This window comes from Pocillopora damicornis, chromosome 5 (genome assembly GCF_964200805.1).
Source record: "Pocillopora damicornis chromosome 5, jaPocDami1.2, whole genome shotgun sequence".
In the NCBI taxonomy this organism is placed as follows: domain Eukaryota; kingdom Metazoa; phylum Cnidaria; class Anthozoa; order Scleractinia; family Pocilloporidae; genus Pocillopora; species Pocillopora damicornis.
The window spans coordinates 21810760-21828568 of record NC_142674.1 but is presented as its reverse complement, the minus strand read 5'-3'; the positions used below and the strand labels follow the sequence as shown (position 1 = coordinate 21828568).

Below are 17809 nucleotides of genomic sequence, written 5' to 3'. Positions count from 1 at the left end.
AAAAAATCACACCTATGTTGCATGCCGCGTCCTTGAAGGGGAACAAACAGAAAAGTGATGCTGCCCGCGCTCCGGCTGCGTAAAGTTGTTTAGCCTAGACAGTATTTATTTTATGATTGCTAGAATTCGGTTCTAAAAACTACTGACAGTTCTTAAAGTAATTCATTCGCATCCGGCTAAAACTAGACAAATGTGTTTTGTTTGTAACAAGATTAAAAAAAAAAAACCGAAGGCCATTTCTGCTGTAAAAAGTAGTAACCAAACTTGTTTCTTGCGATCGAAAGCAGTCTAAACGCATTTAAGTAAAATAAAGTGCTGAGACAGTTAAATAAAGTTCATTCCTTTGTTCAACAAAAGAAGCGTTTTGTTTAACAATAGTTAATGTGAGTTATTTACCCCTAATTATTTATGGATTGGTTAGGATAACAGAATACTTTTGCTAAGATTGTTTCCGAAGAGAGATTTAGACGCGCAAGTACTGAACTGGAGAGAGGTGGTCTGAATGAGACACAACGTATTTTGAACTCTCGATGTGTGCCTTGCCACATTGAATGTGAGAAGTTGGGCCGGAACAATTGACCATTTTTTGATACGTGAAATATTGGAATCGTGGGACTACCGCCGAAACCGGATTTCATTCAATTTTGTTTGCTCGTTTTAATCCGGGCGGGGATCCCAGTCGAGACCCGGCTGGCACCGTGGTAGAAATCACTGGCATCCCAAATCTTTGGCACCTGGAAGAAGCAGTACAAAGAATGTGATTATTACTACATTATTTAGAGAACAGTACCCCGAGGGAAAAAAAATCTATCATTTGGGGCAAAACAAATATAACGACTGTGAAAATAATCGGTCAATAGCCTAACGGAAACAGTGATGACCGATTTTTTTTCTTCTAGGGTGTTCGGCAGGAACTTGCGAAAATACCGGTGTACGCTTCAGAGGGTAATGACATCAGGGAACTCTTCTTTTTGTCTTATAACTATCCATTTCATTCTTTCATAAATTTACCAGGACAGTTAAATCGAGCAACTGCGTTTAACGCGTGATTGAGTGTTATCACTGAGTGTTATCACCGTTAAATACAGGTTAACAAAAAAAAGACAAGAAAACAACATTTTTATACCATAATTTATCATTTATTTTAATGTGTAGCTTATTTTCAGTTCAAAAATGTATGGAATAAAATCAACAAAATGATGATGCAGCGTAAAAACATAACAATAAATTAGAATTCTAACAGTTAGACCTCTTGGTAATTAACAATGGTAATTGAACTGAGTGGAGTGCAATTTGGGTTGAAATCATTTGCGTGATTTCAAAATCGAACGAGCGTGCAGCGCGAGTTCGATTTGAAATCACAAGTATGATTTCAGACCAAAATTGCACGACACGAGGTTCAATTACCACTTTATTACATCCATTTTGAAATTCTCAAATGAAGGACTTGGTCAGTTCAAATATTTTGTTGATGCGGTACCTGACTGAGCCGGTCTGAAAATTCATCCATCTTTTGGGGGAAAAAGTTAGAATTTTGGAAAAAAAAGTTGCAATGGTGCGATTCGTGAATAAATCGCATCAATTAGAGCCAATCAGATTACAGAGACCACAAGTGATTTCAAAATGGGTGTAATAAACCACCAAATCACTTGCGTAGTTTTCTTGTGTAATATTTGTCAGAAACAAACAATCCTGAGAAGAAAGATAATCTACGATGAGTTGAGAACATTTGAAATCTATATACTAACATTGATTTTGGGAGACAGACATGGACTAAATTTTACTTCAGAAAGAATTCGTCGTTTTAGTCGAGTGGTTCAGCCCAAAGTGACCGTTCCATACAACCCGAACGGGCCGATGGGACTCATTCAAGAATGACCACAACCGCTAAATAGAGACCACCGCTGAAAAGCGGTGGTCTCTATTTTGCGGTTGTGGTTGTGATCAACCGTTAAAAATTCCCCTCGGTCGGCCCTCCTCAGTTTCAAGAAAGTTCCGGTTTTTTGTAACATGCTGTTTTAGTTAAGTTTGCAATCATGGAAAAAAAATTCATCAAAATTTTCTACACTCGAGGAACCACACCAACCTAGGGTACCTCTCATGATGAGGACGCTTTCGATAAAGAGAATAAAGCACATCTCCCAAAGTGGAAGGTAATTTCTTTTTCCTGGCCTCCAACGATATATGACAAAACATCATAACTGTCGCATTACATGCAAGAGGAGCGCGTTGCGTGACGGCTATCAACGAAACTAGAGGATATAAAATCTAAAAATATCGAGGTTTATATCTCATTCGATAACTCTATCCAAGGAAATGGGAAAAGTTGAGCGAATTAGACATAGGTGCGGACACTACTTCAAACGACAAGATGTGACAAAACATTCTCTGTCGCGCAACGAACTAAAAAAGTGAGTAGCGTGACGTCCTGAGAAACGGCTCCCAATGATCGTTATTGGCAGTTATAGAGTCAGAAAATATCGAAGTTTATCTCTCATTCAATTAACCTATTCAAAGAAATGGACAAAAGTTATTAAGCGAATTCTACTTCAAACGACAAGAAATGGCTTATGCAGGTTGATGCAGAAATGTCCTTCCCTTTGTTATTGATTTCCTCTTCCATTCTGACAAAATGCCAAGCGACTTGTTTCATTGTTTGACATTCAAATGTTAGTTTATTGTACTTAGATAATATGTAAACAATCTTAATGGAGTGACTAAATAAAATCAGCTCGTTCTGAGCTGAATCTAATGCTTTGTAGGCCAGTAGCTAAAATTAAAATAAAACTTCTCGTTTTGCCTTTAGACGATTAGTTTAAACAATATACTTAAAATGAATCGTTCTGCTTGTAAAAAATAACACAATTTATCGCATTCAAAATTAAAAAAGAAATCTTAGAAAATTAATTAATACCAAGACTAAATCCTTGCCATTACGGCCAAACTCTTTCATATTAAGTCCAGATAAACTTAATTATGATCGGCTGAAACTAACTTTAAGTACCAATGACTGGGTACAAATCCTCTAAAAGTTAATCATAATTTCCATCTGACGTAAACTAAGATAATCTAGCAATCGGAAAACTGATTACTGTCCAATTTCCGTGGAAATTCTCCACACACGCACATGGCTGTAACAGCTTTACATCACTCATGAGAAAAAAACCGATTGAGAAGAATCTGCAAAAAACCCTGTGAAAAACGATTTCAAGACGTTTCAACTTCGACGTAAACGTAACGCCTTAATCCTCTTGGTAGGTAATACTTAGATTAAAAATAACTTTTTACATAGCAAGTCATGATAATTTCAAGGCATCATATGAAAAAAAAACAGTTGTTTCAGCAGGATATCAAAGATGAAGTTCGTAAGAGCAGTTCAGACAAGCAAAAAGTCAACTTTTGAATCAAAGGAAATCCGTCCTCTTGTTAAACTTGACTTTGGCCTTCTTTTGATTCTTCCTGCTTTGAAAAGAAGACTCTTGAAAAAGATTTCATCGGTAGCTTACTGGTTTCTGGTCCAAATATCAGCGTTTAGAAGTATTCTAAAACTCGCTGGGATTCCAATGCCTTAACTGAAAAAATAAAAGAATATATGTTAAGGGAGGATTACTGAATTGCCATGAAATATTTCCTAGCACCTGAAACGATACATTGCACTACAGGATCAGTGTTTTAAAACAAATTTGCATCATGTTTCCAAAAAAGAATGTTATTACCGTAAACGTGGTTGTACTGCATCTCAATTTGCCGGAGCAAAAAATAAAATCCTTAAACCAACTGAAAGGAAAATAATACGCAAGTACCAGGGCGCACACGTAATTAATAATTATGATTTAATGTAACTTTTTACTGAATAGAGTGTATTAACAGAGTATTTACTTACTGCAGCCTCTAAATATCCTTGAAATCCAGCTTGACGTCGTCACCAATGAGTACAAATGGTGCCCAGTAAATCTCCTTCTTGAACTTATCAATTTCTCTCATACACTTCATGGCCTGATTGAGAGCTTCACTTGCCTTCTTGCCTTCGGCAAGTGCGTCGTAGAAGAAAGTCATGAACTCCAGGGTTCCCTCGTCGCCAATCGCCCACAAGGTTGCCACAACAGATCTAGCACCGGCACCCAAAAGTGCACGCGCCATGCCGACCACACCCTCGGCCATGACCTCCCCACGAGCAGTGTGACAGCAGCTAAGTACAACCAGACGTGCTCTTAACCCAGCGTCTATGACGTCTTTCATCGTCAGTAGATAGTCTTTCTCTTGCGGCTGAGGGTTTTCTCTTGTGGTGTTTGGTGCCAGGATAACTTCTCCAGTTTCCAGTTTACCGTGCGCCGCAATATGAATTAACGCCACTGATGATATTCGTTTTAACACTTCATCTTTTGTTGCCATTTGTCCAGTGAGGGGGAAAACATGGAGGATACGTCCGATCATCTCCACTTCTTTCCTTGCACCTGGAAGTTGCACCAAAAGTCTTCCTTCATAGATGATATGTTTAAAACATGGATCGCCGACAAGCAATGCACCAGTCTTCATGTGAAAGTCAGCTGGACAATCATGAATTAGTTTCAACGTCGTCAGAGAGGGAAGGACACGAATTCTGAAAGAATCACTCAGATATGATGAGTCAGAGTCCTGCAGCGCTGCATAAGGCACAAGGCAAAATGGCCCCTCAGGAACAAATGTGATTTCGTCGTTGCATTCGATCAGGTCAGCGATAGGAGCAACGATGATGTCATGCAGCTTCTTTAAAGCACTTGATTGGGAGTGCCTCACATCAACTGGAATCACTTGATTGGCCACTTTCTCTTTTGTCGGCGAATCAAGCGGAGGATTTTCGATTGATGATATGTCATGCAGCTTCTTTAAAGCACTTGATTGGGAGTGCCTCACATCAAATGGGATCACTTGATTGGCCACTTTCTCTCTTACACCGATCTCCTTCAGAGCAGTTTTGTTCAGTAGCTTGGTGAAACATTCCAATTCATCCCCATACTTATAATTGTTGACGTGTACCTTTCTCATCTGGATGTTATCTTCACTGAGGCAAACCCAGAAGTAAACGCATGGTCCATTAATAGCTATGAAAATTGTGCTCAATGGAACCCAACTCAGAGATGCGCTGTACGTTGAAGAATCTCCAGGCTGGTATTTTGTGGTCATGAGATCTCTCAGAGCTTGAGCACGTCCTTTCTCTGCGGCAAGAAAAGCCTTTACAACTTGACCTTGATTGAGAATTATACGCCACAAACCTTTGTATGCACTTTGGTGCTGATTACGATAAGAAATCTTCCACTGATCGTTGGGTTGAAGACTAGCCCTGATATCATCATACAACTGTACACTCGAGTGATAACAGTCAAAGGCCATCATAAGGTTTCCTTGGCGCTCAAAACTGCTTCCAAGAGAACAGAGTGAGCACGCCTCTCCAGTCTTATCTCCCACTTCTTTGGATATTTCGAGGTGACGTTGATAACACTCGATTGCCGTTTTCAACTCTCTTTGACGGGAATGAATCTCGCCCAGAAGGCAATAACTTCCTCCCTCTCCGGCCTTGTCTCCCACTTCTTTAACAATTTCTAGATCACGTTGATGGTACTCGATTGCTGTTTTGAACTGTCTTAGACTGCAATAAACAGCGCCGAGATTGTAATAACCTTTTCCCTCTCCGGTCTTGTCTCCCACTTCTTTACCAATTTGTAGATGACGTTGATGGTACTGGATGGCTGTTTTAAACTGTCCTAGACCTTGATAAGCGTTGCCGAGATTGCCATAACCTTTTCCCTCTCCGGCCTTGTCTCCCACTTCTTTAGCAATTTCTAGATGACGTTGATGGTACTGGATGGCTGTTTTAAACTGTCCTAGACTGCAATAAGCGTTGCCGAGATGGCAATAACTAATTCCCTCTCCGGCCTTGTCTCCCACTTCTTTAGCAATTTCTAGATGACGTTGATGGTACTGGATTGCTGTTTTAAACTGTCCTAGATCTTGATAAGCGTTGCCGAGATTGCCATAACTTCTTCCCTCTCCGGCCTTGTCTCCCACCTCTTTAGCAATTTCTAGATCACGTTTATGGTACTGGATGGCTGTTTTAAACTGTCCTAGACCTTGATGAGCGTTGCCGAGACCGCAATAACTTCTTCCCTCTCCGGCCTTGTCTCCCACCTCTTTAGCAATTTCTAGATGACGTTGATGGTACTGGATGGCTGTTTTAAACTGTCCTAGACTGTTATAAGCGTTTCCGAGATTGCAATAACTTATTCCCTCTCCGGCCTTGTCTCCCACCTCTTTAGCAATTTCTAGATGACGTTGATGGTACTGGATGGCTGTTTTAAACTGTCCTAGACTGAGATAAGCGTTGCCGAGATTGCAATAACTTCTTCCCTCTCCGGCCTTGTCTCCCACCTCTTTAGCAATTTCTAGATCACGTTGATGGTACTTGATGGCTGTTTTAAACAGTCCTAGACTACGATAAGCGTTGCCGAGACGGCAATAACTTCTTCCCTCTCCGGCCTTGTCTCCCACCTCTTTAGCAATTTCTAGAGCACGTTGATGGTACTGGATGGCTGTTTTAAACTGTCCTAGACTGTGATAAGCGTTGCCGAGATTGCCATAACTTCTTCCCTCTCCGGCCTTGTCTTCCACTTCTTTAGCAATTTCTAGACCACGTTGATGGTACTGGATGGCTGTTTTAAACTGTCCTAGACCTTGATAATCGTTGCCGAGACCGCAATAACTTCTTTCCTCTCCGGCCTTGTCTCCCAGTTCTTTAGAAATTTCTAGAGCACGTTGATGGTACTGGATGGCTGTTTTAAACTGTCCTAGACTGCGATAAGCGTTGCCGAGGCCGCAATAACTTCTTCCCTCTCCGGCCTTGTCTCCCACCTTTTTAGAAATTTCTAGACCACGTTGATGGTACTGGATGGCTGTTTTAAACTGTCCTAGACCTTGATAAGAATTGCCGAGACCGCAATAACTTCTTCCCTCTCCAGCCTTGTCTCTCACCTCTTTAGCAATTTCTAGAGCACGTTGATGGTACTGGATGGCTGTTTTAAACTGTCCTAGACCTTGATTAGCGTTGCCGAGACCGCAATAACTTCTTCCCTCTCCGACCTTGTCTCCCACTTCTTTAGAAATTTCTAGATGACGTTGATGGTACTGGATGGCTGTTTTAAACTGTCCTAGACTGCGATAAGCGTTGCCGAGACCGCAATAACTTCTTCCCCCTCCGGCCTTGTCTCCCACCTTTTTGGAAATTTCTCGACCACGTTGATGGTACTGGATGGCTGTTTTAAACTGTCCTAGACCTTGATTAGCGTTGCCGAGACCGCAATAACTTCTTCCCTCTCCGGCCTTGTCTTCCACTTCTTTAGCAATTTCTAGAGCACGTTGATGGTACTGGATGGCTGTTTTAAACTGTCCTAGACCTTGATAAGCGTTGCCGAGACCGCAATAACTTCTTCCCTCTCCGGCCTTGTCTTCCACTTCTTTAGCAATTTCTAGACCACGTTGATGGTACTGGATTGCTGTTTTAAACTGTCCTAGACCTTGATAAGCGTTGCCGAGATTGCCATAACTTCTTTCCTCTCCGGCCTTGTCTCCCACCTCTTTAGCAATTTCTAGATGACGTTGATGGTACTTGATGGCTGTTTTAAACTGTCCTAGACTGCCATAAGCGTTGCCGAGATTGCAATAACTTCTTCCCTCTCCGGCCTTGTCTCCCACTTCTTTAGAAATTTCTAGATGACGTTGATGGTACTGGATGGCTGTTTTAAACTGTCCTAGACTGCCATAAGCGTTGCCGAGATTGCAATAACTTCTTCCCTCTCCGGCCTTGTCTCCCACTTCTTTAACAAGTTTTAGATCCTGTTGGTGATACTTGATTGTTGTGTGAAACTGCCCAACATGACAATAAGCACATCCGAGACTGGCATAAGTGTTTGCTTTGACTTTTAGTTCGGTATTCGATTTCCTTAGTAATTGAAGTAGACGTTCGTTATTGTTTTCAATCTTAAAACGTGTCAAGGGTAGATAAATCACGAGCAGATTTGCGAAAATGCAATGGAAATCTGTGTTTTAAAAATAGTGAGAGTATTGTATAAAACCCTGAAATTGGAATGATAATTCGAACGTGGGTTTCTTAAAGAGATTTGATTTCAAGTTATTCGAGAGTGTTAACCAGCTCTGAAGCGCATTTATTAGTTTAGGTTCGGTCGTCCTGGTGATGCTCGTCTGGAGACAAAAATGAGGGCCATTCAGCAGAAACTCTGGGAATTAGTTAATATGGCCTCTTCTTTTAAGTAGAGTTTCGTGGAATAAAAGAAAGAACTCCTTAATAATATTTTAGCTTCTTTAAACTGCTCAGTGCAGTATAATGGAACATCGCTTGCATTATGTGTAGAAGAATCAGCCTGGAACGTATTGATTTTCCTTGAAATATTATTCGCATTGCATCTCGTATCACGTTTGAAACATTCGTTAAAGGATACTGTCAATCCCATATGCAACCAGCTCCTTGCTTCTTTATCCCAGCAAAGTTCGACACAAGCTCTGGCTCCTGAAAAGGAGAGAATAATTGGTGGTGCGAGGTAATTTATCATTGTTAAGGTATAAACGTATTGATAAAATGGACTTAATTTGTCATTTAGCTGGGAACAAAAATTTTCATAATGAAGGAAATTTGAACTTGTAGAAGAACTGAAAATGAACAATAAGGAGCTAATGCAAAGCGGCTACCAATTGATGATGATAACGATGAAATTGTCTCGCGCATTCTTCATTTTAACGTGCTCTTATGCGCTTTTCAGCACTTTTCGAGGAAGTTTTCGGGCAGACTGCATTGAGCAGTTTAACTTTTGAAAAGGAATTTTCAGTAGCTTCCTTGCCGGGTTTTTTAACGTCCCCTGCTAGATTAAGATTATTAAACAATTTGCAGATGTCATAGCCAGGTGGCAGCACATTCTCCTCAGATGTTTTTAGACTGAGTGTTGTTCTGGACAAGGGCTTGAGCACTCGACCTCCGGCGCTCTACAACGTGAACTAACCAGGTGGTGGTATTTGAGAGATTATTGACATTTGCCTATGCTTTTTACCCACATAACAGACATTGACACACTAGATACAATTGACATTTGGGGTGCAGTTACCCACCACAAACCACACAATCCTCTTTTGACGAAATCAGAGAAAAGAATGTTGATGGCTTATATCTGAAAAACTCGCCTTTCTCAATAGCTTTGATTAAAGTGGGTTCCAATTGAACAGCAACTGTTGCATCATCGAGACATTCCAAGTAGTTTGCTGTGAAATTCAAGAAATAAAGTTTGAAAAAGTGGTCATCACATGCAATTGTGGCAAAGACGTATGAAAAAATTAAAATTGCAAAAATTTCTGTTCATTTACAAGGATCATTTCCTTGCTCAATCTTCATCTGCTAAATGGTGATATCTCTTTCTATGCTTCTTTTTTGCAGTTGCTCAATTTTTTTCCTTTTCTTGGGGCAGATTGTGTATTCCGTTATCTTATATCGCTGCATGAGAGATTTATATATTTGGAAATGAAATTGTTACCTAAACGGAAATGAGCGGTTGCCCTGTTGCTGTAAAGCTTGGCGTTCAGCCGTTTATCTTTGCAGTTCACTTGAAGTCCTTCCGTGTAGGAGATTATCGCGTTATTAGCTTCTCCTTGTCGATATTCTTTGTTACCTTTCTCCAGACATTCTTTCGCTATCACTAAAAGCACACCATTTTAGTATTAATGATCTAGTAATGAGTAATACGACCCTTAACCAATGATGCCAACTTAATACTTCCAAACGAACTGTTAGGTTAAAGGAGCTTAGAGCTATGAAAAATGAAAATCAGAAAAGTCTGGGCTGTAGCTTGCCTATTACCAGTTCAAGTTTCTCGGTTTACATTTGGGTCTAGAGACTTTCACAAACCTCCTTTAATACCTGGCTTACGTTTTCCAAAAAAACACAAGTTTCACCGGGAGATCTTATTTGAACTTAGCTTTGTTTGCAATCGCCCTTCAAGAGAGTTTATCTGTGCATTTTGTTTGCTTTAAGTATGCAAACTATCAGGAGTTTTGGCTTTAGTTTGGCTATAACCAGATCAAATCTGTTCGGTTTACATTTAGGTCGAGAGGCTCTCCAAAAACCCTTTTACACCTGCGTTACGCATGTTTTCTCTTTTTTTGTGTGTGACTTGGCTTTTCTCGTACATGTAATTGTCTATTGAGAACATACTCGTAGAGGCTAAATGGAGAAAATTTGATTGGGAAAGTACCATTTTCCCGCGAAGTGCCATTTCGCCTGTTGTAAAGGTCAGCGGTTCTATTATGTTATTGGCTGGTGCTTTACAGCGTGGACCTGGCGTTGTCATAACTTTCCGAAAAGGCGTAAATTATCTAGAGGACCAAAACAGGCGATACGACTAAGACAAAATTCCTCCTCTTCTCTGTAGAATTCTAATATTGCGTAAAATTTTCTCCAAATTTGTATTGAACAATGAGGGACAAAATCTTTCCTCGTGGTGGCCCCCAAAAGTTACCCGTTTGCAAATTTTCAACACTCGACTTTGACAGGTCTACTGGTACCAATAGCTCTCTCTCGACGAAAATGACTTTCACACTAAAAATGATCACATTTTGGGTATTTTCAAATGCAAACGGATAGTACTTCTTCTTCGCAATCATCAGTCATTTTAGTTGCAAAATGTAGATACATCTTCATTCTTAAAAACACCGTGCGTCGAATTAGAAGGTAGCACTTCTAAAACTCGGAAAACTGAGTTTTACTAAGCCCAGGGGGCCAATTTTGTCACACTCTTCTCTAATTTAGGGCTCTTCAAAGCGAAGTCGCGTTCAAATTTATCGGTTATGAATAATTAACGATGTCTACGCATTCTGCTCGATCGGATCGAGCAATTAATTGTTTTTCCTTTGTTTTATATTTTACTGGTAACAAAGTTTGAAATTTGAAGAAACAATCTTTTGCTGTTTCGAAAACTTATCCACAACATAAGCAAATTTGGAAGTAAATGTGACAAAAACTTTACTGGGAAGTCTTTCAAAAACTCTTGATTCACCAGGTGTTCTTACCTCTTAAAAGGTCATCGTATACATCCAATTCAGCGTCACTTGAAGTAACTTGACTTTTCTCTGTTGCTGAAACTGCAGAGAACTTTGTTAGTGATCACATCTATGTGCAATTACAACAAGCGTTCTAATACTGGCGTATTTACTGGATTACTTAAAACCTTCGAGTCGAAATGATCCAAAACATTGTGCATCAGAATTAAGATATATTTAATCAACAAACCGTACAAAATCATAATGACTTAGTCTTTCCCTGTTGCTTTTTCTCACCTGTGGCTGGAAACTCATTTTTCACCCCCAGTTCTTCTCCCGTTGTTGGGAGGTTGCTTTCTGCCATAGCTAGAAGTAAATTGGATCGATTGTTCTGCGTTACATTGCTAAAAATCAAAAAGAGGAGACTCAGATGAAAGTAAGTTAAAGGAAATATTGTATACTTAATCATTGAGGAAGAATGAGAATCTCAAAGTTTCCTCCGTCACGCTGTTGTGGTTGCGTGACAGCTCCGGTCAAGTTCCATGGGTTGCGTCATGTCTGTTTTTTCATTTGTTTGTTTCTTTGTTTTCTTAGTCTCATCTGATAAAACGTCGTTCAAGGCCGGCCCTTAGTTGTACGCGGTAAGCACGGATAAGCATGGATCAAAAATAATGCAATAAAAGACTCTTTCTCTCATTCCTTCACTATATCGCGTGTGTGGCTGCGAGAATTCGCGAAACTTATTCCAAACCGAAACACCTTCAAGGGTTTGCGTAACCGTCACGAATTCTGCTAACACCCCGGAAGCCCATTGCGTAAAGAAACACGCTATGTCATGATCCAAGATACTTATTCCCTACTGGATTTGTCACGGTGAACAGAGCGCTTGTCACGTGGTTTACTATTGTCGAAGATAGGTTCCAGTCTATGCTCGGCTAAGTTATCTAAGCTTCAAAGCTTCAGAAAGCGACCATTTTGCAAAGGTGGCTGCAACACGCTGTCAAAGATCGTTTTTTTACCTAGTTTTTCATTCATCTTTGTTACGTAGATTTCACATGCCAGCTTTCCTATAGTCGGCTTGTCTTCTAAATGCGGATTACAGCATAAAGTTGTGCTCTCACAGGCCAACGTTTCATGGTCTGGACCTTTAGTGCAGGTCGCACCACATTGAAACTTAAGAGTCATTATTGACTCTCTGTGCGGTCACATTTAACGAAAGTCATTTACCGGAACGTTTTTTATCCTGAATTTCTGTTTATATCACATGCTCAGTAAGAAAATTACTTAACCAGTCTCTTAAGTACATGCTAAGATAAAATTTTGGTTAAACTGCAGAACACCCTGCCTCCCATGGCATTACATGTCATCGAATACGAATAGAATAAACCATCATTAGCCAGTAGTGAAAATAGGACTTTTTTGTTGTCATTACAAAAACACTCACTGCTGTTGTCTGGAAATTCAATTTGACGGCCTCTTTAAATAAAATTATACTTTCATGTTTACATAGCTAAAGCAATAAAAGTCACAAACATCTAATGCCTAACCTGAAACTGCGGTTTGTCGTTAACATGGTGCTAAATGTCTATTGTGATTGATTCCAAACTTTGGGGAGTAATCCATTGAAACTCAGTTACAAAGTGGTTTTGCTTATATTAAAATATGAATAGGAGCCTAGTGCTTTAAAGTTTTAACTGAAATGTGATTAGTGTTATGTTTTCCAAGTTATGGCCAGAATTACTCAGACCTTAACATTTCATGACTTCCTTCAAGCTTGGCAGTCTTCTAGATTCTCTTCATAATGATTCAGATAAGCATTGGTATCTATTCTTGGTAGCAATAAACGTGTATTAGGCCTTTATTTGGTAGACTACAACTCCTTCTCAGTTACTTGTTTGGTTTGGTGAACTCATCACAATACTGATATACATGAAAAATTACACTTTTTTGATTGGCTGAAAATAGGTAGGTGCCTTTTTCATTTATCGTTAGTGAAAAAGTAATAACTCGTGTCCAAACTAAAATAAACTAGGCTAAACTAACAAATTTTGATAGCACACACTTCATTTAGTCAATACTGTCAAATTTATCTGCCATCAGTTTGTTGATTTCCTGTGAATGTGTATCTTTCATGTATACATTATGAATAATTAATAACATGATTTCTCATATGATAAGCACTTGTAAATTTTTCAAATACTTTAAACTGCACAGACGCTATGAGCTCAGCATTTGTTGTTTGTGAAAAATTTACTTCTGCTTATTTAGAATACCAAAGTACACTTTAATTAACTTAGCTTAGACTTTGTTGAGTTTTTATAGAGACAGTTCAATGGAACTGACATTTGTTACGTTTATAGTTAAAAGTTAGAGCTACTTGATGTGGATTAGATAACCATCAGGTATCCTCAGGGACCCAGGGTTCTGACCACGTCTGTAGACTCCTTAGAAGCACAGTCTTAACAGATCAGTTCCAAACTGTCATAGTCATTCTGAATTTTGATTGGTACCAGAAGTTCAATCTTGTTCTGGCAAATGAGAGTGAAGCAGGTCTCACAAGTCCTCTTGTGTGCTCTAATACAAAGTGATACATGAAGTTCAGTTGCTTACCATGTTTGTTTTGGACCTTTTTGTACGGTAGATTAGCACTTTGCATGATGATGTGAAGTTGACCATTTGCATGATGATGTCAAGTTCACCTATTCATTTCTCCACATAACTTGAATTTGGTAGACTCGCTGGCATGAAATTACAATTTCAATAATAAGAAAACTTCATACCATCAAGCACTTGCCTGTACATTGAACTCTGCTGTGTTTAAGTTATGTCTCTGATTACTGTCCCTGAACCTCCAGGTCAAATTGTAAATCTTATTGGGTTAAAAATTATTGCAACGTTAATGTAATGTTACTTCAGAGTACTTAACTCAACATATGATTTATTAAAATATTGCTTGTGTTCTGATCTTGTAATGCACCTATCTTTTTTCCCTAGACTCTTCCATTCGCAAACTCATATTTACCTACCTGAACTAAATTTTTTTGTGTTCTTTATTGAAAATACAGTCCCACAAAACCTAAATACAATAATTATAGAAAGCGTTTTGCTCTCAACCAACTGAAAGTTTAACTTTATGCCCTAATGAACTAAAGAAACCTACACTCAGCATTGTGTCACTTTACATGTAGGTATTGTCCAACATTAGTCATACATTCAAACCAAATCAAGCTCCCAATGATTTCTAGTGTAGATTACATCATTTCCCGAATGTCCCTGCCCTTCTCCAAATTTTCGTCCTTGTGTACTGGTACACAAAATGTCAAAAATATTCATATGAAATTCTTCCCTAGAGTACATTTCACATCACTTGCCTTGGAAAAGACAATCAACCTACAAACTTCAGAAGTAAATTCCACTTCGTTACGTAAACATAATCATGACTGAATCTATCAGACCACCATGGGAGATTACGCTGATATTTTTTTTTAGTTCCTTAAAACCTGAGGTTACATGTGCAACTTTTGTTGTCAAAATGAGACCTCCATAACAAAGTTTGGCCGATAACTCTCATCTTCAGAATAAACATTTCAGGATTTTTGTATGCTAGTTATCTTGTGTTATTGATGAACAGGATCAATATTGAAAACTATCTAATGGTAATCAGATATTAGCTCTTCTAATAGAAACCCAATGAGAAACCGGACACTAAAAAGCAGCTCAATTTCGTAAGCCACACATGTACGCATTGCGGACCTATTTTATGTTTAGGTGGGACCCGCGAGCGAGCAGCAAACCTGTGCTCTGATCGGCTACCCAAGAGTGCAAAATGTGTTTTGATTCCCACTTTGATACCCCACAAAAGGAAAAAAGAAATGCTTGTAGCTTGTTGAATACCTCGTATAATGTTGTAACCAAAAAGTATATTCTTGTCACAAGAATAAAAGCTTTTCCAGTATTTTTGTCTAAAATAGAGGTCACATATTCGTCCTAAATGACAACAAAACAAACAAAACAAAAATCACAACGAAACTAGCAGATTCATTTGGTAATTCCATGGTGCACAAAAACATTTTGTTCTCATGTAATATATCCTTTGATGCTTTGCTGACGAAGCCTTCGTCTCGGTCCTTAAAATGCAATGGGGGAAATTAGCCGATGTGGTACAGGCTTCTTAAGCTCACACTTGTTCAGTAACACACAAGTATAAAGGAAGTATTAGATAACCGCACGTTGATACGAATTTTACCATCGAGTGTTCATGACATCTTTTGCACCTTCAAAGACATAATTCAATTCAAGCAGATAAATTTGCATCCACAAGCGGACACGTATCATCCTTTTTATTCAAAGTTATCGATTGTAAATTTGAATGAAATACAATTTTTATGTAAGAGCATCGCAAACAGAGATCCGCTACATCGAAACTCAGCTCGCCGGAAAACAATTCAATTTCGGACATTGAAATACAACAATTACTTATTACAAGAAATATTGAATTCAGCTTCAGATAAAAAATTAAAAAATGTTTTTAAAAAAAGCCTTCATGGAAAGGAAATTGTCATGTTGATAAATTCGGTTCTTATGACGACCTTGATACCTTTATATGTGAAGATATAAATGGTACATTTACAGCGTGCGGTGGAGATGTCATGTTTTGAAAACTGAAAAAATTGTAATATTTCAGACAACCATATTACCGTTGTTATATTACCATATATCGCGAATGTTACGATATCAAAAGAAACGAAGGGATTGTGTATTTTTTTTTTCAACCTCGAGCTTAGTTTGTTTTCGATAGATAATTGCTGGTTTTGACTTTGACGAGAACTATAATTATATACATCACGTTATCTAGCTCTGTCACATACTCATCACACGCCTCTACCGCATAATGATCACGCACATTTAAATCTTTAACTCTCGTGATCTAATTGTTAATTCTCCCCTCTAGCGGCTACATGTTTCCTTTCATAGGAGATACGGAAGTTTGGTGTTAGTTCAAAGAGAACAAATTCTACCAGATAAAACTTTGAGTATTTTCATTACCTGTTTGCTGGATAACGTATTGATATTACAGGGATAAGTTCCAAGTTATTTCATCTCTAGGAGTTACAGGGTTTAGGAAATTGCATCGCGCGCAGACTATTTAACCACGAGTCAAATGAGCGAAACCAATGAAATTTATAAGTGTATGTAAATGAGATATTTTCACGTCTGACAACAATAACCTGAGAAAATTCGACTGAAATTAAACTTAATTGTTGTCAGCTGCACGAAAATTAAGATTACGATCTTTCATTATAAATGACATGAGCTCTAAACAGCTCTAATCAGTTGCAGAATGAAAATTGGTTTGTACCTGTTAAACTGTCATCCTCTGAATCCCTGTAGTCTCCAAATGATGTCATTTGTTAATTCTACATGCCTGAAAATATCAAAATAATATTTTGCTTTACAACAATTTCGATGAATAAATGAACAAGGTTACATATTCACGAGTTTAAAAGATCTAACCTCGTCTAATACCCAGTTTCGTGATCACAATTGCTGTTCTTCTCTAAGAAAGTTATTTTGCTTGTTTTTTTGTTTGTTTGTTTTATTCTCTCTATGATTATTACTTGTTTACATGTTTCTGCATGACGATTAATTTATCTTGTAATTTAAATTTAGCTCTTTCCGTTTTGGTGCAAAACACCCTCAATCCACAAAATGCCTTTTCTCCTCAGAGCAGGTCATGTTACTCATAACTGAATCGATAAGGATGAATTCATACCGTGAATTATATTGTGCCAATGCAATTTCTCTTCAAGTGATCAACTCGATATATCCCTCGATCAATACGATACACATTTGTTTTTGGTCACCTTCCCGTTAGCGTTACAGTTCTCTCAAATTTTCATTTTCCGCTTTCACCGTGACAACTTCATAAAGTTTCTAAAAATAATAGCGGTAAACCTTTTTCTTGTAAATAATTTCCGCCAATTCTACACGAAATATTTTTGCAGTCAAAAGCGTAAGTGTCCAGTGAAATTCAGTGGCGCTCTAGATCTCATCCCGATACAATCAGTTTTGGAATAATAAAATCTGTTCCTTTCTAATATGAAAACGATGCTGATTCGCAAAATCCAGATGGGTTTGTCAGTATGTAGTCGATTTCCGAACAAGATTAAATGGGCATCCATGTCTGAATTGTTTTCATTCACTGTCTTTCTTTTACATGTAAAAAAATTTAGTGTTACATCGAGATACTTTGCTTTTACTGATAACTTTCTCTGTTCTCAAAGATCACTCCTTTTTTTGCTGCATTGATATCTACGTGTACTTTGTAATAACAAGTTGCACATATTCATCACCGGAGGGAGATACAAAGCTAAAGAAATCATATCGATAATATGTATTCTCTATGTTTATTTTTTTTCCAATTTCCCGTCTTTCGATTATAATATGCCACATATTTCTTCATTATCTTTCCTCACCTGAAGACTACTTGCAATAAATTCAATTCCAATAAAGTTCTTTCCCAAGAAAATAATTGACTTCTCGCTTTATCTAAAGAAAAGCATATTCAAATCGTTACGTGTCTTGTAAAGAATTAAAGCGAATACCATAAGTACTCTTCTAAGAGAAATATCTGAGGAAGTTATTCCAGGATTTTTTTAAATCTATGCAGTCCACGCATCTTTGTGTACAGACTGACCCTCAGTGTATCTTTCAGGAATTTTATAAATAAATTGTTACT

At 38.4% G+C, this 17809-nt stretch overlaps 1 protein-coding gene across 1 annotated transcript in view; it reads right to left on the bottom strand.

Moving 5' to 3' along the window:
* LOC149045967 (uncharacterized) overlaps nt 1–12255 on the bottom strand; it is a 39818-nt gene extending 27563 nt beyond the window's left edge. The window contains exons 1-6 of the mRNA XM_089205988.1: nt 12090–12255; nt 9570–9731; nt 9223–9300; nt 8490–8557; nt 5532–8010; nt 4014–4017 (exon numbers count right to left, since the gene is read on the bottom strand). Coding sequence (XP_089062114.1) covers nt 4014–4017; nt 5532–8010; nt 8490–8557; nt 9223–9300; nt 9570–9731; nt 12090–12255 — 2957 coding nt within the window. The remainder of the gene's footprint in view (nt 1–4013; nt 4018–5531; nt 8011–8489; nt 8558–9222; nt 9301–9569; nt 9732–12089) is intronic.
* Between the last annotated feature and the right edge of the window lie 5554 nt (nt 12256–17809).